This window comes from Mus caroli, unplaced genomic scaffold (genome assembly GCF_978045245.1).
Source record: "Mus caroli unplaced genomic scaffold, Mus_caroli_1 scaffold_4, whole genome shotgun sequence".
Taxonomy (NCBI): domain Eukaryota; kingdom Metazoa; phylum Chordata; class Mammalia; order Rodentia; family Muridae; genus Mus; species Mus caroli.
This window is the reverse complement of record NW_028227259.1, coordinates 21,802,585-21,824,789: the sequence shown is the minus strand read 5'-3', so window position 1 is coordinate 21,824,789 and position 22,205 is coordinate 21,802,585. Positions and strand designations below refer to the sequence as shown.

General features: G+C 44.3%; 1 protein-coding gene across 16 annotated transcripts in view; it reads left to right on the top strand.

The window, feature by feature from the left end:
- Srpk2 (SRSF protein kinase 2) overlaps nucleotides 1-22,205 on the top strand; it is a 174,591-nt gene that overhangs the window by 140,867 nt on the left and 11,519 nt on the right. For 13 of the 16 annotated variants that reach the window (XM_029477090.2, XM_085836510.1, XM_029477098.2 and 10 more), the window contains 6 exons: nucleotides 11,051-11,216; nucleotides 12,264-12,289; nucleotides 13,337-13,583; nucleotides 14,485-14,952; nucleotides 18,954-19,054; nucleotides 19,153-19,260. In XM_029477090.2, coding sequence (XP_029332950.1) covers nucleotides 11,051-11,216; nucleotides 12,264-12,289; nucleotides 13,337-13,583; nucleotides 14,485-14,952; nucleotides 18,954-19,054; nucleotides 19,153-19,260 — 1,116 coding nt within the window. The remainder of the gene's footprint in view (nucleotides 1-11,050; nucleotides 11,217-12,263; nucleotides 12,290-13,336; nucleotides 13,584-14,484; nucleotides 14,953-18,953; nucleotides 19,055-19,152; nucleotides 19,261-22,205) is intronic. The other 3 variants (XM_085836509.1, XM_029477086.2, XM_029477095.2) reach the window with 1 other exon arrangement.

The following is a 22,205-nucleotide window of genomic DNA, read 5'->3' as shown; positions in this document are numbered from 1 at the left end:
TAAAAGAAACAGCATGTGGTAGCTCACAGCCACCTTGCTTCTCCAGCTCTAGAAGATCCAACCCCCTCTGCTGAGCTCCATGGCCAGAATGCACATGGTACACATACATACACTGTGGCACACAGCACATGCACATAAAATACATATTTTTTAAAAGAGGGGGCTACAGAGTGAAAGGAAAGGCCATTTGCCCTGTCTTACCTAAGGGATTGAGACCTTCCTGCTCAGAAGGACGCTGGCCCACATACTTGCCATCTCTAAGGCTTGTGGCTTTTCTGTAAGATCCATTTCCATTCAGAGAAGTGCAGTTTGCACCATCTTTCCTTACTGTAACAAGCAAACAACCCCGTCTTTACTGTAGACGAGGACACAGGCAATGGTGGGATTGAATGCATTCATTCATGTCCTTCCTGTGCAGTCACGTTGGTAGCTTCTAGTGACAACTCTAAAGCTTTAAAAAATCGTATTGAAACGGATGAAGTATCTTGTAATTATCTAGGATAAATCATGAAATATTACAGGCTTAACATATGAAATTTGTGCCAGGTAGTGGTGGCACACTCTTTGGAGGGCAGCTTGGTCTACAAAGTGAGTTCCTAGACAGCCAGGACTACACAGAGAAACCCTGTCTCAGAAAACAGAATAAACAAATAACAACAAAAAGGACCCAAAAACAAAAACCCCATGTAATTTCTTTTATTTTGTATGTGTTGTGTAGGCATGTATAGTGTGTCCTGTGTGTGTGTGTGAATGTATATTAGAGCCCAGATATTGGGTGTCTTTGATGATTGTTATATACCATATTTTTCCTATTTTATTTTTTAATGCAATTTCATAGACTTAAATGGTAAAGTTTAGACATTTTCACCTCCTATTTTTTTCTCTTCCTGTTGAGCATGTTTTATTTTTAAGCCTTTTTTTTGGAGGGGTTTACTACTTACTTTTTTAGTTAGGACAGGATATTAGTATGTAGTTTCACTTGGCCTGCAACTTGAGAGATGTGCCTGCCTCTGCTGGGATTAAAGGTTTGTGCCACCATGCCTGCCTGCTCTACCTTATTTTCTGAAACAAGATGGCTCTTTCATTAAAGGTGGAACTCAGTGATTCAGCTCGATTAGCTAGCCAGCAGGCTACGGGCTGCCACTGCCTGCACATCTGTGGCCTCAGCATCACAGTGCGCCTCGCCTCGCCTTGCCCAGCGTTGCCCTGGCTGCTGGAGATCTGAGCTCAGGCCCTCATGCTTTCACTGTACACACTTTACCCACAGAGCTGCTTTTCACAGCTCTGATTTGCATATTTTGCTCAAAAACTAATTGCCTGCCTTCACCAGTTCACAGAGGTTCTGTCATTCCCTAAATCTGTGCTTTCAAAGATGCCTGTTGCTGCCATAGTTGATTGACAGCATCACTACCATTCAGGCTCAGCCGTGTAAGAAGGTGGCTTTGCTGGCTAAGCTGTTGATGCTTGCATTATATTCTATAGTGGGAGAATGGTATATAAATTGAAAGGTGAAATTCTGAGAGTTTAGTGAAACCTCTGTGTTGTAAATGCTTTGTGTAAGTCACTGATTTCAGCGCTGCCTTCCTCAGTGCATTCTTTTTAGAGACTGAGACAGAGCTCCGGTGCTGGCAGTGGCTGTGGGGCTTGTTTCTGGTTTTTTTTTTTTTTTGCTTGTTGGCATTTGTTTGCTTGCTTGCTTAAGTTTTTAGATATAATCTTAAGCCACCATTTTTTTGGCAAGATGGTGTGACTAATAACGGTGCTGTCCTCATTAGGTTACTATGAAGATGAACATCCTACTGTTAATGTTACTATGACCTAGGCATAGTTCTAAGTACTTGGCACACTTTAATCCTCTAAAACCTTTTAACAACTCTATAAAATATAGTCCTGTTCTTGATTTCATGGAATTGGAAACAAGAATATAGAGCTCAGTAGTTTTTGTCACATTGGGAAATAAAAACCAGTGACTGGCGCTGGAGTGGTGGCCCAGTGGTTATGTTGCTCCACTCTCTTCCAGATGATCCTACTTCAGTTCCTCGCACCCACGCTGGGCTGGGGCTCACAGTTGCCGGTAACTACAGCTCTAGGGTTCCTGACACCCGCTTTTGACCTCCACTGGGACGTGAACACACACGAAATATACTCATACACATAAATATCAATTATAATAATAATAGTGTTATTATTATTAATAATAATATATAGAAAGCAGAAGAGCAAGGTGTGAAACATGAACAATCTAGTTTTGGAGCTAAAGATTTACTTTTTTTCGCTAAGAGATAAAATGCTGTTAGACGTTGTGCTCAGCTTGTGTCCTGTAGAAGTTAAGTCTCTGTTCTCCTGGGTTTAAAATCTTCTACCTATTTTTCCTCTCATACACAAAACTTTATACTTAGCACCCCTCCCTTTTAGTTTAGTGAATATTTGAAGATGCCCCAAGCAACTATAAACACATGCCCATTTCATGAGATTTTTGTTTACACTCCTCTTGTTTAACTTGGTAAAGAGTTGAGAGAGCGCTTGACAGTGGTGCTGTTGCTCCTATGTGTCCTTTGCCATCTTTTAGATCTTGACCTTTGGTCTCCTCTTTGGTCCTAGACTGCTGGAAAGTTTATCCATTCTTTTTTCTACTACAGCATTCAAGGCTTAACCAGAATTCTCTGTGACAAAGGTCTCTTATGCTATTCTAGGCTGTTCCTTTCCTCTGTGTTATGCCCGCAGTCCACATTTGATTCTGGAATTGACTACAAGGTTTATAATGCAGGCTAGGTCATCTTAGCTCCAGCACAGTTGATGTTTCGGAGAAGGTCTGCTCTGTTCATAGTGGCACTGTTAACTTCTTCCCTAGCCTTAGCCCCTAAGGGTTGTTGGACTTCTGTGGTGCCTTCTCGACCTCTTCTTTGTCTCCTGGGTGGTACAGAATTCACTCTTACCTAGATTTGTCATCTGCTATTGCTAATTCTTGTTTTATAACTCTGTTTTACTCATTTATGAATTTGGAGACATTTGTAATTTGTGGCTTTACCATGGATGTTAATTAAAATGAGAGATTATCAATAGAGCATCCATTATAGAAGCAGCACTTTACTGCTTTCCTTGGAGCTGTCAATCATTGTAACACATGCTACTCTGTGTGTCTTCTTTCATATGTCAGGAAGTTCTGAAGTTGGTTCGTATTTCTTTAAATAAGGCAGAAACATGCTTATTGGTGTATTTGTTTTATGATTTTATTGGGTTTTTATGTCTCTTATCTCCCTTCAACTTTCCACCCTAATCCCTTCCAACCCCCTGGTACTAGGTAGGAGAAAAAGAAGGTTGCAGGGAAAGGGGGCATAGACCTCCTTAGACTGCATCTTGCTGACTAGGGTTGTGTTTCCTGGGGCATGTCCAATCATCACAGTCAGAGTACCCAGCAGTCCAGCAATTGCAAATGTGGTACCAGGGAGGGCAGCAGTGTAAGCCACAGGTCCTCTCCAGAGAGCAGAAGACAGTCGTAGTTATCAGCTGGGCTGTGGACAACCTGAAGCAGCCCTGTATCCCACAGCTGGGATCAAGACAAAAACATTCACATGCCATAACTGGGTTTTTAAAGAAACCAAAATTCTCACACATTCTCACTCCATATGTTCTTATTCTTTGCAAAATGATAGATCTTTATTTGGTTTAAAGGGCTTGTTGGACACAACTCAGTAGTAGAGAGATTATCTAACATGTAAAAGACCCTGGGTCCAATCCCTCAAACTACACAATAAGTACTTAGATAAATAAAAAGTAGGTATGTTTAAGTAGGCTATCCTGAGGCTGTTTGTATGACTTTATGATGTGAATGCCTTTCCAGGACTAAGTGTGGCTCTGTGGTAGACTGCGTGCTTAATGGATTCAGTCCTCAGTACTGGGTGGGGCAGTGGGGCGTAGGTGAAGAGAGAAGAGAAGAACATGAACATTTTAGATAACTATCACTTTATTTAGAGAAATTGAATAACTACTTTTGGGTGATTGCTGAGAATCACACCCAGGACGTTGTTCATGCTAAGCAAGTGCCCTGTTCGTAGTCTGCATGCGCAGGCCGAATCCCATCCTTTAAGCAGTTCTTCGTAGGCCAGGTCGTCCTGCAAGCCTCTGGCTATGGCTGTAGGTGCTCTGTATATCCATCTCAGACTTTGGCCCCAACAGCTTCTGGCCTCAGTCATGGAGTCTTGTCTCCTGTTCTTTTGCTTGTAAATCATAGGTTCTATTCTATGACTAGCTTTACCATGTCTTTCTAAAATTTAAATAAAGGGGATTTGTGTTGGCATCCTGTCTGCTGTGTTTCACCTAAGGTGAAAGCTTCTTAAACTCTTTAAAGTAGGTTTCAGTTTCTTACATAATTCAGGTCGAAGTTAGTGTTTTATGTTTTAAAACTTGATTATTTAATTCATTGTACTGTTTAGAAATTTTGTAACAGGGTGTCTGCTTGCCAGTCATGAAATATAGCAAAGCTTCAATTTTGGTAAATTTTCTGTAATTCTATAAAAACAATTATCGGTTGAAGTCCTGGGTTTTAAAATTAGCTTTAATTTTATTATCACAATGTAAACTAACATTTAGTATGTTGTGCCAGACACTCATTGCTCTCTGCGTTTTGTCTTCTGTCACGTGTCCTTGTGTCTACACTAGTAGCACAATACTCCACAGTTGAAAAAAGTGACCTTCAGGGTTTGGGGAATAACTTAGTGGATAAAGTGCTTCCCGTGTAAGCATGAGGACCCTAATGTGGCTCCCAACACCCCACATGAAGTCACACATGAACACATGCACACACGCATGCACACTCTCAGTGTGTCTCTTCCCTCCCCGCCTCTCTCCTCTGTTAAAACAACCTTCTTAGCCAGAGAACTCCATAGTGCAGGATTATAACTGTAGGATGGAGTGAAATGCCCATTTAGACAAAGTTACGTTTGTTTTTCTAGAAGAAGCGGTATGTGCCTATAATCCCAGTAGACACCAGAGGATCAAGGTTCCAGGCCTGCCAGAGCAGCCAAGTGAGACTGTGGGGAACTACAAAGAGGGAGAGTTCTGTGGTGGCGCTCTTCCATGGTGGAGAGGTGGGCTCCAGCAGGCGGACCTGCTTGGCTCAGCACCCTTGACATAGATTCACCCACACTCACTGTGTGACTGCTTCAGGGTCAGTCACACTCTCACTTTACACTTGTGGATTTTGTGATATTCTAGTTTTATCTTGTTTGGCACAGTGTTGTGATTCTGTGCTAACTTAAATTATCTTCAGCTTCAGTTGGGTTCTCAGCTCGAGACTCCTAGAAGTGTCAGTCTTGTTTCTTCCCTCTGCTCTGTACCTTCCTCATGTGGAACATGGCAGTCTCATTCTCTCTGAGCTGCACAATACTGAGGCAGCTTCTCTCACTGTAACGGGAATTTCCCAGACTTCTCGGCCTGAAGAAATGGAGTACTTGCTGTGCAGATGTGAGGATCTGTGTTTGATCCCCAGCACCCACATAGAGAGCCAGGCATGGCGACGCCTCACTGTAACACCAATAACAGGAGAGATGGAGGCTCTGGGGCTTGCTCACCAGCCAGCCTGGCCTAATTACTGAGCTCCAAGTCCCAGTGAGAGACTAAGTCTCACAATGCATCAGGTGGGTCCATGGCTTCTGAGGATATAATCCTGAGGTTGATTCTAAGTCTCGCACCTAAACCCATATACATGTGCATACCTGTGTGCTACTGCACGCTAGCACACACCCTGAATACCCACCTCCTCTGAAAAAAAAGAAGTGGAAGTTTATTTTACGCACCTTGTCTGATAACAGTGAGTGAATATTTGAGGAACAGGTTAAGTCCCAAGGTTGAGTTGTTTTCATTGCCTGTACGGGGTCTTTAATGACTACTGACTCCTTCTCAGTACATGGGTGGGAACATCAGGGAAGCAACTTACATTGGTTGCCTTTTAAATTTATTCCTTGATAAGTTTATATATGTATACTTTTATAATGCATATTGATAATATTCACCTCCCATTCTCTGCTTACCCACTTCCTGTGCCCTCTATAACCCTTCTTCCCAACACATCTGCCTTCTATGCTCATGTTTTAAAACAACAACAACTACTAAGTTTAATTAGGGTTGCTTGTATGTGCATAGGTGTGGGGGGATTTAATGGGTAATGGGCACCTTACCAGTGGCTTTGCCACGGAAGAGAAATTACTTCAGCTCCCCCAATTGCCGCCCCACTGTGGATGGGACTTCACATGCCTATTTCTGTCCATGCTGGGATGTTGTGGGGTTACGGGCATAACTGAGTCCCAATTGTTGTGAGGTCAGAAGTCCAGAGAACAGTGTTACAGGGTAGTGGTGCCGCACGCCTTTAATCCCAGCACTTGGGAGGCAGAGGCAGGCAGATTTCTGAGTTCGAGGCCAGCTTGGTGTACAGATTGAGTTCCAGGACAGCCCGGGCTACACAGAGAAACCCTGTCTCAAAAAAACCAACCAACCAAACCAAACCAAACAAAAACAAACCAGAGGACAGTGTAGCACAGCCCTCCCCTCCTTCCATTCTCCTTCCTCAGTGTGCCCTGAGCCTTGCAAAGGTGGGGTGGTGCTGATTGTGGCTGCCCTCCCTGCTTGAAGATAGAACATTTAGCAGTCACTTATTTTCAGCACTTAGATCAGTTATGAGCCTATGTGCTGTCTACCACCTATTGCAAAAAGCAGCTCTCTGAGGGCAGCACTAATTTCTGGAGTGAATTGTTCGCACAACTGCATTGGTTGGAAAAGCCTTGTCTATCCTTCTGACTTTAGCAGGTCCCATTTGGACTGAGGATTATGGGGAGGACGAGAGAGAGCTAGTTGTCCATGGGTATGTTGTCTGTCCTTCCCTGGTAGCTTCAGCACTCTGGAACCCCACCGACTTCTGGGAGGAAGGCAGCCCCTTGCAATTTATGCTGGTCTGCCCCAGGCCACTTGCTTTATCTGCTCTTTGCTTTGTGTTTCTCAGTTAATTTGCTTACATTATCCCAGTGGTAGGGACCTTTACTCATTCCAGCTATTGTCATCTCATCAAGGTGCAAGCAGGCATCACTTTAAGAGATTCCCCTGAGAATGCCTCCCTTGTCTGGGCACATCTTTGCCAGTGGAAATTAATATTAATCCATTTCCATAGTGAATCATACTTGTTCCTGTCTGCAAAGCCTGCCACACAGTGAGGTCTTTTACCTGAAAGGCTACAGTGGAGAGATAACATAGACATGAAAAGGTGATCAGAGGAAAATCTAAGAAAGCAAGATACTGATATTTTTGCTTTAGGTGAATATTTGATGGAAATTATATTATAAAACTTAATGTAATTGTATGACTCTGGTTCAAATATAAAACTCCTTTTGGTTTACACAGTGGAATGGTCTGTGAAATGTCAGCGGATTGGGTGCATAACCATTGGATAAGTGCAGTTTTTACTCCCCCCCGCCCCTGCCTGTTCCAGCCCTGCTCGCTCTGGCCATATTTATTTCATATATGTGGGTACACTGTCAGTGTCTTCAGACACAGCAGCAGATGGCATCAGATCCCTATTGCAGATGCTCGTGTGATACCATGTGTTTCTGGGAATTGAACTCAGGACTTCTGGAAGAGCAGTCTCTCTAGCCCCATTTTTTACTCTTTATGAAAATAGATAATGCTATCTTTCTCACTATGGCTCCTGTAGTATTTTATCCATGGTTTAAGTGTGTTGGGTCCCTTTTTCATCCTTCACATATGTGTGTGTGGGATGCATAGGCGTATGTATGAAGTGTGTGTGTGCTTACTCACACACTTGCATGTGCTCAAACATGGGTTCACAAGCATATGGAGGCCTGAAGTAGATATCAGAAATCACCTTGTCATTCTTTCACCATATTCATTGAGTCGAAATTCCTCCGATAAACCTAGAACTCTCCAAGATGGCAAATCTCTAGTCAGCCTGCTCCGGGGAATTCATGGTCTGCCCATTTGAGCTAGAGTTGGAAGAGTGGCTGGTCTGCCTGTCTGACAGGTACATGGCTTCCTAGGGATCCAGGTTGTGGTCCTCAGGCTTGGGAACCAAGCAGTCTCCTCAGCCCAGTCTAAGTTTACTTTAATTGGGGATTCTTCAATTATTTTTTTAAATCAAGGCTTTTGGGGTTGTTTCCTTTTTTTTTTTTTTGGTCCCAGGGATTCACCAGGGTCTTAGACACGAGGTCAGTGCTTTACCGCAGCTACATCCAATCCAAGCTAGCATATTGAACAGTAAACACTTTTACTTTTAAAAAAGTCAAGGATTTTTTAGTGTAATGCTCCCTCTTGTTCATTTTATGGTGGCTAACAACTCATCAGTAGCTTATCAAATCACACTTTCTGCTCCTGGAATTTATTTTGGAAATTTTTTGAACATTCTCTCTTACCCCCAGCTACTGCATGAATTGGGTCAGCTCTGTGAGTACTGTATGCACCCTGAAGACAGAGAGCTTTGTTCATTGTTGTGTATCAGACATCTCAAATAGTGCATAGCCTGGGGTTGGTGCACAGCTAAAACTCCATAAAACAACTTTGATCAGTCACTGTGGGGTTGCATTGCTTCTTTCCTACCGGTTAAGAGGTAATCATAATCACCTCTGCTTAGAGTTTCCAGCTAAGACTTTTGCCCCTTTCACTTTGTAATACTGTTGCACTGTCTCTGAGAACTATTTTGCTAGGTATTTAAGATAGAGGGAAACATTGCTTTTGCAACCATTTCCCAGTGTTGTAATTAAAAAAATAAGATTTGTTCTTATTTGCTTTGTTTGGATTTATTCTATTTATTTTATGTGTATGTGTGTACAGTGCCCATAGAGGACACAAAAGAACACTAGATGCCCAGACCTGTACTTAAGTAGGTGACTGTGTTGTGTGCTTGGCACTGACCCTAGGTCTGCTTTCAAGGTGATGCATGCGTGTGCATGCGTGCTCTTAACTGCTGAGCGGTGTCTTCAGCTGGACAGTACACTAATTATCTCTTGTAGACAAGGAGCCTGAATGGCGGAGGGGCTAGTTAGTGAGAGTTTCTGCTTCTTGGAAGCATTTTCAAACTAGATTTTGATTTTTGGAAATTATTTTAAGGATTCTTCTTCAATGGGGATAATTCCAGAAAATATGGGCTTTACCTTCATGTCAGCTGGCACTAGATAAGCTTTGGTTTGTCCTAAATATTTTTATTCAGTTTTTTTTAAGTTGGGGTTTTATGAAGCCCAGGGTAACTGTGGACTCAATAAGTAGCTGAGGATGCTTAATTCCTGGGGTTCCTGCCTCTAAATCCTGGGTGTTGTCAATCCAGGAGAACAGAACCTCACCCAGATGAGTTTTTAAAATATTGTAGTGTTGATGAGAAACTAAGAGTATTTTTTATTTAAATAAAATCTTCCCTTTTCTGCATCATTGAAATAAACATAAGGTTCAAGGTTTGCTTGAACTCAAAAGTTCAAGACTGTTGCCTGGGCAACATAGTGAGGCCCTGCCTCCGAAACACAGAACAAGCAAAAACAAAAACAAATCTGGAAAGCAGCCAAACCCAACAGTAATGAAATACAGCTTCATACCCAGTAGAGAAGATTTAAAAGAAAGTTGTGGATGAGCATGAAGGAAATTAGAACTATTATACATAGCTTGTACTGTACATTGGTTCTACCAGTGTGGTAAGTTATATGGCATTTCCTTATAAGGCTAATTGTAGTTGCCATATAGCCCAGAATCTCTCCCCTAAGATTGTAACCATGAAAAGCAAGAAGGGAATGACCACAAGGCTTGCACACATAGCCAAGGAGTTGAGATTCCTATTGAGCAAATGAATAGAGAAAATGCCATTTGGAGGCTGGGGCTCAGTGTCAAGAGTGCTTGCTGGTTTTGCAGAGAACCTGAGTTTGTTTCCCAGCACCTACATGCTGCCTAATGACCATCTTTTAACTCCCGTCACATAAGTGGTGCCACATTCATACATGCAGGCAAGACACACACTTACTAAAATCATAATAAATCTTTAAAGAGTGCCATGTGTCTGTACAGGGGATGTCTTTTTAGCAATAAGGGAAGTAAATAACTGTTGTGTGCTACCCAACATGAACCTCAGTCACGATGCCAGTTAAAAACGAGCATTGGGGCTAGGGTGGCCTTTTATACATTAGGCTGCTGCCACTTGGAACTCGGGCCCTTAGATACAAAAGGCCAGTGTGCTGATGTGTGTCTATAGTTCTAGCACTGGTGAGGCAGACAAAGTTCCCTGAGGCTTGCTGGGCAGTCGTTCTAACCAAATTGGTGAATTCCAGGTTCAGTAAGAAAAACCAGTATTTTTTATTTTTAAAAAAAAGTGGGGAGGAGGGTGGGAACTATTGAGGAGTCCACCTGCTGTTGACATCTGTTCCACTCACATGCATGGAAATGCATGTACATTGGACATGTTTACCCAAACACACACAGAGACCAATTTATATGAGTCAGGCACCTAGCTTAATGGTTAGGACTGTCCGAGTTGGACGAAGATGGGAAGCCACTCCTCATGCCTGTGGGATTTCTTTATGGAGTGATGCAAATGTTCTAAATTACATCATAGTTCTGTGATAGCATATCAATATACATGATAATGTAGATTTGATATTTTAAAAGATGCATTCATTTTCATTTTCTATGTATAAATGTTTGCCTGTGTGGGATATATGTACTGTGTGTGCCTTGTGCCTGCAGAGATGAGCAAGTGGCATTGGATCTACTGGGACTGAGCTTAGAGACAGTTGTAAGATACATGTGAACCTAAGTCAACTCTAAGAGCTCTAAAGCCCTGGATTTATTTCATATAAAATTCTTATCAAAGGCATTACTTCTGTAAGCATAACTGAATTCTAAAGTAATACACACTGGTTGCCTGTGAAGAGATTCCATTTCTTAAATGTTTATCTGTGCCTATAAAATTGTATTCCATTTTACATATGGAAAGATTACATATTTTGTGAGTAATAAATTGCAAAATAAAGTACTAATAGGTCCTTTCTTTGATTCATTTTACTCTGACCAGGTCCTTCAAGGGTTAGATTATCTACACAGTAAGTGCAAGATAATTCACACTGACATAAAGCCGGAAAACATCTTGATGTGTGTGGATGACGCTTACGTGAGAAGAATGGCGGCCGAAGCCACTGAGTGGCAGAAAGCAGGTGCTCCTCCTCCCTCTGGGTCTGCAGGTGAGGGGCTGAGCCTCGGCTTCAGTCTGCTCGGGGTGGGGACAGCACGAGCCTGATGTGTGTGCACACAGTAGGAACCTTCTTAAGAGTTTGGATGTGGAAATGACTTCTGCTTAAGATGATGTTTGAGTTAATCCTTTGAACTCTTTGTTGTTGCCCTGTCTGAATTCTTAGCTGTTGCTTCATTACATAGGAGCATGTTCTTGTGTGGTCCAAGTCTCTGTGGAGAGTATATGATAGGTTTCCTGTAGCCTACCTTCAGTCTTCTGATTTTTTTTTTTTTTCTGATTTAGGTTTCATAACAGTATTTTCTTTTCTTAAGCAAAAGTAGATGCCTCCACCTCAGTGTAGCCAATACATCTGGTATCAGCCGTGGAAGCTCTAGGGTGGGGAGCGGGGAAGGGGAGCAGGGACTTAAGCTGTAGCTTAGTTTCTCTTGTGAGGGTGACAGGAGTCACTGGGGAGACTGGAATGTTGGCTGTGCTCCCCTCTGACTGACAGGGCTCCAGAGAGATGCTGTCACCTCACCTGGAGTGTCATTGTGATGTTATCATATCAGCTCATGCAACCAAATTCATGAAGCTTCTGACGCTTGCCCTGCTGAATTCTAGAGCCATTGCACAGTGTGCTGTGCTGTGTGATTTCATTTCCTGTGTGGTGCTTTCCCAGTAGTTTTCAAACACGACTGTGCAGCTTCTCATTTAACATGTTCATTGCCTCGTTTGCAGAACATGTTTGGTTCTGTGACTGATGGATAAACTCTTGCATTTCCTTTTCTTTTTCCGTTGTGCTCAGTTTGCCAGTGCTCTGAGAGAGGCTGTTTGCAGGGAAAGTGGCTCGAGTGCTTAGCTTCCTGTGGCCTGGAATTGCATAGTCTGTTTGAATTGCACAAACTTTTCCTAGGTTCCTATCTTTAGCAATCTCTGAGGTTCAAATTTTTCAAAGTTGGGTAGTTATTAAAAGACAGTATTATTTCATTTTGCAAATCAAATTACCCAAAGGTGCCTGTTTTCCTCTGAATACCCATTCTGTTTTATTTTGTTTTAGTGAGTACGGCTCCACAGCAAAAACCTGTAAGTATTCACATGTCTATTCAGCATGTCAAAAGGAACTGCTCACTCTTGAGCTTCACAAATTATGTAGAAAATATTATAACCTTCATTAATTTAGAAGTGGGCATGTTTGTAAATGCTCTGTGTCATCAGAAAACACTCATGACTTCCTGATGTGGGTGGGAATAGTCAATGCTGCTGCAAAGCTGAGGCTCCTCCTGGGCTCTCAAGGCTGCTGTTGGCCAAGTTGGTGAATTGCAAGGTTTTAGTTCAAGTTTAAAATATAATTGTTCCAGACTCTTTTTTAAAATGACTTCTGCTTGGCCTCCAAGTATCCTGTTTTGCCAAAAATAAAAAAATTTCATCTTTTATAGCCAGCTGTTTAAGTAAGAATGAGCATCATCAATTCTGTGATCCTGTCGAATCACTGAGCAGTTGGCTTGGAGAAGTTCCAAGTGTGGTGAATTGTCACTTGTGTAGCTCTCCCCTGGACTTTGGGGTTGGGTTATGGTCTCTGAAGCTTGGCAGGCACTCGTTGCCGGGCTTTCTGAGACTTATGGCTGTAGCTTGAGGCTGACAAACTGTGGCTTTTCCTTTTTTTGATTTTGATTTTTTTTTTTATATTATCTGCTTATTTCTGAAAGCTCATGGTATATTGGCTGTTGTTCACAGCTTGGTATCAGAGCCAAACTCAGATACTGTGCTGTTGGCACCCGTCTTGGCAGGTGTTTGTTTCTATCATTAAGGAGTGAAAATGACTGGATACAGTCAGCAGCAAGGAATGCTTGCAAGAGAAGATTCTCGCTCAAAGCCAGGTGTTTTACCATGCTCATCTCCTAGACTTTTTCTCCGAGAAGTCAGGGAGGGGACTAACAGTATGAGCCCAGCCCTCCCCTAAGGTGGCTCTTCTGGCTGGGTCAGTGAGGATAACTGTGTAGGTTGTAGGAAAGCACAGTTGGATTCACTAAGTTACCAACACGTGAACTCCTGAATAGTGTTTTAAAGAGTGCTTTTCTGACCCATGGCATCACACTTCCACCTTACCCACACTTTCTTACCATGTTGTAGATAGGAAAAATATCTAAAAACAAAAAGAAAAAGCTGAAAAAGAAACAGAAGAGACAGGCTGAGTTGCTGGAGAAACGCCTACAGGAGATTGAGGAATTGGAGCGAGAAGCTGAAAGGAAAATCCTAGAGGAGAACATCACCTCTGCAGAAGCTTCCGGGGAGCAGGATGGAGAGTACCAGCCGGAGGTGACACTGAAAGCAGCCGACTTAGAGGATACAACTGAGGAAGAGACAGCAAAGGATAATGGTCAGTACAGCTCGGAGCAGGAGGGAGAGCTGCTGGGTGTGTGGGAGCTGCACACAGGGCTCATCTCTGAGCCACAGGGTGTCTAAGAGCATCTGAGCTGCCACCGCCATTGGCACTAAGGACGGCTTTCTTCAGCTTCTCGGTGGAGATGTGGGCAGCAAAATATCTGCCAGGTGGATGCCAACATCTCAAAGTAGGTTTTGAGAGGGGAGGAGGATGTCTGAGAAACGTGTTAGTGCGGTGATGACCCTCCCTTCATTTTGTGATTAACCTTTTCCTAACATTAACGCAGCACAGCTCTTATTCTAAAATGGCAGAAGAAAGGGCTAATGGCTGGAAAAATGGATCAATAGTCTTGCAGAGGAACCAAGCTTGGTTCCCAGTACTAACAGTGTCAGGTTGTTCACAGCCACTTACAACTAACTCCAGCTGTAAGGGGGTTCACACACTAAGGATCAGGTACAGTAAGGGTCTTCAAAAAAAAGAGGAAAAAGAAGGGATTGAAGTGAAAGCCCCCCCCCCCCGACCCCCCGAGCTAACTTGTTCCTGATGAGAGGGCTCATTATTAAATGAGCAGAAACAAGATTTAGAAAGCTACCTTGCCTTGGCAAACAAAAGACATGTTCTGAGGTCCGTTAGAAGTGGCTCTTAGCCAGGTTTGGTGGTACATGTGCAGGCCTTGGATCCCGGCACTTAGGAGGCAGAGACCGGCAGATCTCTGAGTTTGGGGCCAGCTTGACTCCTGGAGGGCAACCAGAGCTACACAGAGAAACCCTGTCTCAAATAAAAAAAGAAACAACTAGAAAAGTATAAAAAAAACAGATCTCTTGGTATGAGGCCTAACTAAGACTACTTTGAAAGGAGAGCCACGACTCCTGATCTTAATCTCATCTTCTTTAAGGTGAAGTTGAAGACCAGGAAGAGAAAGAAGACGCAGAGAAGGAAAACGTGGAGAAGGATGAAGATGATGTTGAACAGGAACTTGCAAACATAGACCCTACCTGGATGGAGTCCCCGAAAGCCAATGGCCATATTGAGAATGGCCCGTTTTCACTGGAGCAGCAGCTGGAGGATGAAGAGGAGGATGAAGATGACTGTGCAAATCCCGAGGAGTATAACCTCGACGAGCCAAATGCCGAGAGTGATTACACTTATAGCAGCTCCTATGAACAATTCAATGGTGAATTGCCAAATGGACAACATAAGAGTTCAGAGTTTCCCACACCGTTGTTTTCTGGGCCCTTAGAACCTGTGGCCTGTGGCTCTGTGATTTCAGAGGGATCGCCACTTACTGAGCAGGAGGAAAGCAGTCCCTCCCATGACAGAAGCAGGACAGTTTCAGCCTCTAGTACTGGAGATTTGCCAAAAAGTAAGTGCCCTTTTGCATCTTTGTCTGCTTGCTCTGCATAGGGTCACACCTGTGACAGACACTGTGAAGAGAGTGAGAGGGCAAGAGCAACCCTTACATTTTAATGCTTGTATATTCAAGAGAAAATACAATGCTTTAGACTATATCTGTCCTCTAGGCTTGCTCTTACTCTCTAAATCCTATCCCTGGGCTTTATTTATTTATTGTATATTTATTGAATAACATCAGATAGTTAAAATGTGTTGCACCATTACCAAACTCATAGCTTTCTAGACACCAACCCTCTTCTGGCTGGTAGTAGTCATATTGGGTTTTCTTTCTGTTTAAGGGAACACCTGTCTGCTTTCAGCTATACCAAGAGAGAACTTGTGTTTTATTAGATAGTTGACCTTGTTTATACAATCCTACTTGCTTGCTTTCTCTCTCTCTCTCTCTCTCTCTCTCTCTCTCTCTCTCTCTCTCTCTCTCTCTCCCTCCCTCCCTCCCTCCCTCCCTCCCTCTTTTTTTCTTCCTTTCTTTCTCTTAAATATTTATTTATTATATATGTAAGTACACTGTAGCTGTCTTCAGACACTCCAGAAGAGGGAGTCAGATCTCACTAAGAATGGTTGTGAGCCACCATGTGGTTGCTGGGAATTGAACTCAGAAGAGCAGTCAGTGCCCTTAACCTCTGAGCCATCTCTCCAGCCCCAAATCCTGCTTTCTTTTTGTTTGTTTTTTTGTTTGTTTGTTTGTTTTGTTTTGTTTTGTTTTGTTTTTTAAACAGGGTTTCTCTGTGTAGCCCTGGCTGTCCTGGAGCTCACTCTGTAGACCATGCTGGCCTCAAACTCAGATCTGCCTGCCTCGACTTCCCAAGTGCTGGGATTAAAGGTATGTTTCACATCTGTGTGTTTAAAACTGAAAAGAGCTGGGCGGTGGTGGCACATGCCTTTAATCCCAGCACTTGGGAGGCAGAGGCGACGGATTTCTGAGTTCAAGGCCAGCCTGGTCTACAGAGTGAGTTCCAGGACAGCCAGGGTGACACAGAGAAACCCTGTCTTGAAAAATCAAAAATAAATAATAAGATTAAAAAAAAGAAAAGAAAAGAAAGAAATTTTTTTTTAAGAAAATGTATGTGCATCGGTGTTTTGCCTGCATGTGTGTCTGTGTGAGGACGTCAGATGCCCTGGAACTGGAATTACTGACAGTTGGAGCTGCTGTGTGGGTCCTGGGAATTGAACCCAGGTCCTCTAGAAGAACAGCAGATGCTCTCAACACTGAGCCACCTCTCCAGTCCCCAGAAAGAAATCCTCAGAGAGAGAGAGAGAGAGAGAGAGAAAGAAAGAGAAAGAATTAATTTATAATTGTAATGAGTGAGTGAGAAAGTGCTATCTAACTTAGGCAATCTAAAATTCTAGTGCAGAGAGATTGCAGACCTCATCATTTTCATGTAAAGAATACTTGGGCACTGTGAGAGGTGAACTTCTCTTTTGATCGGCAGGATGCTGTGTAGCTGCCTTGCCTGCTTTATTTATCTTGGCAGAAGTAAGTGGACAACAACTCATACGTGGGCTCTACTGTCTCCCCCGAGCGACAGCCCTGGCCTTTGTTTTGCTGTTCATGCTTGCTCTGCAGTCCCTTTGGGAGGTTACACATCACGTGTGCGTTACCCTGGTTTCTGTTCTTACCTTATTCTTGGCATACTGAACTCTTCCTGTGACTTGTCTGCGCCTGCCCGTGATTTCCATTGGCTTCCCTGGCATTGCTGGTTCAGTCCCTGTGTGGTCTAACTACTGAGCCCTAGCAGCGAGTGAATCCTGAGCAGGAAATGGAGTGAGCCTTGGTATGAGATGCTGTGGGTGAAGCAGCAGTGTGAAGGGCCTCTCTGGGTCTTAGCTTCCACACTGCTGTCGTGAGTTGATTGTCATCGGCACTCTTGTTCTTTTCTATCATAGGCCCTGGGTTGTAGTTTGTGTCAGCTTGACAAGCCTGGCAAGTGGGAACCTTAGTTGAGGAATTGCTTCCATCAAGTAGACCTGTAGGCATGGCTGTGGACATGTTCTTAATGACTGATGTAAGATGGCTCACCTCACTGTGGGTGGTACCACTCCTGGGCAGGTGGTTCTGGGCTGTATAAGAAAGGAAGTTAGGTAAACCATAGGGAAGAATTCAGTAAGCAGCATTCCTCTGTGGTCTTTGTTTCAGTTCTGCCTCTGGGTTCCTGCTTGAGTCCCTGCCCTGATGTCCTTCAGTTGTGATATATGATGTGGAAGTATTAGCCAAGTAACCACTTTCCTCTTCCAAGTTGGTTTGATCAGTGTTTTATTACAGCAGTAGAAAGCAATCTAGGGTTCCCTTGCCAGCCCTTTCTCAAAACAGGCCCCTCTTTGCTCTGGCCCTGAGGCACAGGCCTTGCTTGGCTCTACTGCTTCAGAAGCTTGTTGTTTCTATAGTGTTCCTAGCTGCCTTCCTGACTTCTTCCAAATCACTCTTCCAGCTTGCTGCTAGAGTTTTAAATCACACTAATTAGATAAATTCCCTTGTTCCTGATTCTTCACAGCTCTTCTTGGGGCCCAGCAGTCCTCTCTACAGTGGTACATGTGCTAGCCTGCATTGCCAACCAGGACATGACATGAGTTTCCTAATTTGAGTGTGTCCTTTTCTTGACATATGTCACCAAAGTGGCATATTGAAGGGGTTTGGGAAGTGTTTGTCCAAGGAATGGGTGAGGTGTTGTCCTTAACTGTTCTAGTTCTGCCCCTCATCTGGATAGAGAGGCTGTTGGTGCCAGTGGTTTAGGGTGTTCCAGGGCTTCCTCAAAGAAACTCTGCCACTTTTATTCATGCTCTAGTGGAAGCAGAGAAGAGTTACTGGCTTGTCATTCTGGAAGAGAAAGATTGGCAGTAGGTCATTTGTTGCTATGACAGGTCACCATGGGGGTGACTTCATCTAAGGAGGTAGTCTGGTTTCAGGCACACTTAGAATGCTTGTGCAGCAGGCTTGAGTATATCTGTGTTCACATGGGCTTTTTGAGTGTTTCTACAGTCACAGCCCTCCTCTCGCCCTGATCCCGGCAGCACACGCTGAGAAAGGAAATCACTGCACAAGCAGATTCTGTTTCACCTCTGCACCTGTCTGGCCCAAGTTGATCCATAAGCTGAGGTCAAACATGAACTGACCAGACTAGAGACTTCAGAGCCACCCCAGGGCTCCTTAGATGGTTCAGGTCCTGTTAGCCCTCCTGCAGTCTGCACTGCTGTCAGCAAAGGTGACCTTACTTCTTGTGTGGGATCTACCAGCACTATGGCTCCTCAGTTTCAGTATACCCCGAAGGAGGCTTAGTGCCCACAGGCAGCAACTCGACATGAACAAAAAGATCCCCAACAAGAGATTAATTAATGTAGTACATTGAGCTAGATTTTCTGTTTAATCTGTAAATTCCATTTCAATATGACCAAAACTGTAAGTGTGTAGGATTGTGAGGATGAGTGTAGTTACAGTGTAGTTACGGCTTAACTGAGAGCTTTCCTAAAGCTGGAAACCCCAGGCCTGGACCTGCTGTAGAGACTCCCTCAGAGTCAGCTACAGGTGAGCCACCTGAGCTAATGAATTGCCCTAAAGCCTGCCTTTATGGCCCACGTCAACCCGAGAGAATACTAGCTTGACATCTCCCTTGTTCAAAACTAAGTCATAAGAGGTTTTAGCCTCTGCCTATAGTTGAGTTTGCTGTTAGTTGTCATGTGACACTTGATGTCTGTGTGCTTGCTTAGCTGAGGAAGCTGGAATAGGGTTGCTGTCAGCCTCAAGCTGCTGCTTAGATGGCATCGAGCGAACTGCTTAGAAGTGATTGGTCACCTGTGCTTATCTTTCTGTGGCTTCCAGTGAGCTGGATACAACCCAGGAGGAATGATCCCAGGTGCAGGATTCTATTCTGTCCAATCATTCTACCTAGCAAGCGTTGTGCTCACGCATGCAAACTTCATGACCCCAGTGCCGACTCTCTTGTTCTTTGCTCATGGCAGCAAAAACCCGGGCGGCTGACCTGTTGGTGAACCCTCTGGACCCACGGAATGCAGATAAAATTAGAGTAAAAATTGCTGACCTGGGAAATGCTTGTTGGGTGGTAAGTAGTGTTTTTTTTTTTACATTTTAATTGTGATTTAGTGTGCGAAGATGCTTTTGTTTTTTTTTTAAATATTTATCACATCTATTCCTTTCCAGCATAAACATTTCACAGAGGATATCCAGACACGTCAGTATAGGTCCATAGAGGTTTTGATAGGAGCAGGCTACAGCACACCCGCAGACATTTGGAGTACAGCATGCATGGTAAGAACGGCCTTTGCCACTCTCTTCTCTAGAAATGACTTCTCCTTAATGCTCTCAATGAGGTGGCGTCTTGTTAGAGATCATCCTTCACTTTAAAATGGGTGAGAAGAGGAAAATGTGCCTGGGTGTTTAAGCTTTGGGAGAATTCTCCGGTATGTATGTCTTGAGACATGGTCTCCTCTTCAGGCCCCGTGCAGACCATTGTCTCAAGAGTGAGATCCATCAGAGGAATTACCTTTAGTCTCTGGAAATGTGTGGGTGTTTCAGGCTCCTTGTCACACCATGGGGTAAAATCAGATGCCTTCTCCCAGGAGAGGGTGGCAGCACTTGTCACTTTGCAGCACTGGCATGTGGCCTTTACATGTGCAGGCTCTCTGTTCTCCTTCCTACTTAGAAGGGATTTCTCCATCTGCCCATGCACAGTTGCCTCCATCCAGCGCAGTCGCAGTGTGCTGGCTGCTCTTGCAGCTTGTGCCAGCACTGCTGAGACAACAGTGAGGACACAAGCTTCCTGGGCTTGAGTCTGGTTTTCTTTTTTCTTTCTTTCTTTCTCTCTTTTTTTTTTCTTTAGTTTTCCGAGACAGGATTTCTCTGTATAGCCCTGGCTGTCCTGGAACTCACTCTGTAGACCAGGCTGGCCTCGAACTCAGAAATGTGCCTGCCTCTGCCTCCCAAGTGCTGGGATTAAAGGCGTGCGCCACCATAGCCCGGCTTGAGTCTGTTTTTCTAGGATCATTAGTGGTGCTTTCCTGACAGACAGCAGGAGGAGGAACATCCCTTTGTATCTCTGCCTTTCCAGTGCTGATTTTGCAAGCATGTGCTGCAGTCTGTCCCCTACCTTCTTATATGAGTTCTGCAGATCAGACTCATGGGCTTCCATGGCAGACACTGCCCTGAGCCATCTTTTAGCCCAGTCTTTTTATTTGTTTCTTTTTTGAAATGTAGCCCAAGCTGGTTTTGAAACTCAGCCTCCTGAGTGCTGAGATTACAGGCATGGCCACTATACCAGGCTTAGTGCATCTTCTTGTCATCTACACTAAACTGTGAATTGGTAAGCATGAGTAGCCTCGCACTCCAGAGCCAGTACCAGCGTGTCTTCACTGTGAATCGCAGCCAGCTGAGCACGTTCTTCTCAGTGGGGTTTTTGTTGTTCTTTGATGGAAAAGGTGGCATGTTCGTGCACGTAGCTTCTGCTGCTGCCATAGTTATTCGACTTGGTCTTTCTTTATTTTATTGTAGTTGTAGGGCAGAACCCAGAGGTTCACCAGGCAAGTGTTTTTCCAATTGAGTCACATCTTCAGATCTTGTATTAATTTGTATAGAATTTTTTTTTTTTTTGGATATCTAAATGAAAGGGCTCCGGTTCAAGGCCTCCCCCCTCTTCCTCCCTCCTTCCCTCCCTTCCTCTTTCTGCTTTCTCCCTCTCCCTCTCCCTCTCCCTCTCCCTCTCCCTCTCCCTCTCCCTCTCCCTCTCCCTCTCCCTCTCCCTCTCCCTCTCCCTCTCCCTCTCCCTCTCCCTCTCCCTCTCCCTCTCCCTCTCCCTCTCCCTCTCCCTCTCCCCCATCCCCCTCCCTCTCCCCCCTCCCCCTCTCCCCCAACCCCCTCCCTCTCCCCCCTCCCCCTCTCCCCCCTCCCCCCCTCCCCCTCCCTCTCCCCCCTCCCCCTCTCCCCCTCCCCTCCCCCTCCCCTCCCCCTCTCTCCCCCTCCCTCCCCCTCCCCCTCTTCCCTTCCTTTCCTTTCCTTTCCTTTCCTTTCCTTTCCTTTCCTTTCCTTTCCTTTCCTTTCCTTTCCTTTCCTTTCCTTTCCTTTCCTTTCCTTTCCTTTCCTTTCCAGATTTAATTATTTTATGTCAGTACACTGTCTCTGTCTTCAGGCACACCAAAAGAGGGCATCAGATACCATTACAGATGGTTGTGAGCCACCATGTGGTTGCTGGGAATTGAACTCAGGACCTCTCAGCACTCAGTGAGTGCTTTTAACTGCTGAGCCATCTCTCCAGCCCCCTTCGTTCTTTTTTTACAAATAATTTCATTGATAGCCTTCTTTAAACACTACATTGGAAACCCAAGTGCTGTTCAAAATAATTATCTTTGAAAGAGCACATATCTGATGATTTCACTGTAATGAGAAGGATGAACACAAGACTAAAGAGGGGCGAGCACACAGCCAGGCTATCCTTGGAACCGAGCCTCTGTGCTCCCAACTTCTCTTTCATCCTGTCAGGGAGTCCAGATATGCCTCTTGGCTTGCAGATTATTGAATTGTTTTACAGACACAAAACATTCTCATCTACTTGGAATTTGAGCCAAATTTGTCTTTCCATTATCAGAGATTGGTCCAGCTTCTACGATTACGTGTTAATTGGGCATTAACTGTTACTTGGGTAGCTAGTAGAGAGTCCCAACCTGGGGTGCCTTGTTGCAGCTACAGTGCTGGGAGGTCAGGCTGTCTTCTGCTAAGATGCTGTGCTCTGTCAGACCCAAGTCTGCTTCAGGACAGGGGCCCTGATTTTATACTCATCACATAGGCAGCTGATCACAGTTTTGCTGTGTTGTTTTTCTCCTCCACATGTAAGCACCCATCATATCTTTAAAAATAAAGGATATGGCTGCCCTGTTAGTTAAAGGCAGCTGCTTCCCAGTAAATGCATCTCAAGGCGTGTTCTCACACTCTGGCCTGGCTGTTAAGAGGAGGAAAGAGAAGACTAATGCTAGGGCGGCACTCAGTGATGCCTTTTCAGCAGGAGTGGGAAACCATCCCACAGGAAGGATAGGGTTGGCATGGCTGCCTATTCACAAGTAACAACAAGCAGGAAGAGCTTACCACAGACAGCAGTATTAAGTTCAGGGGAAACTAGACAAACTGGTCATCAGCACGAGAGCGACTCCAAAATGGGGTGCTGAGCAAAGGAAGTTTCAGGAGTGAAACTGAGTGGGCTTCTCTCG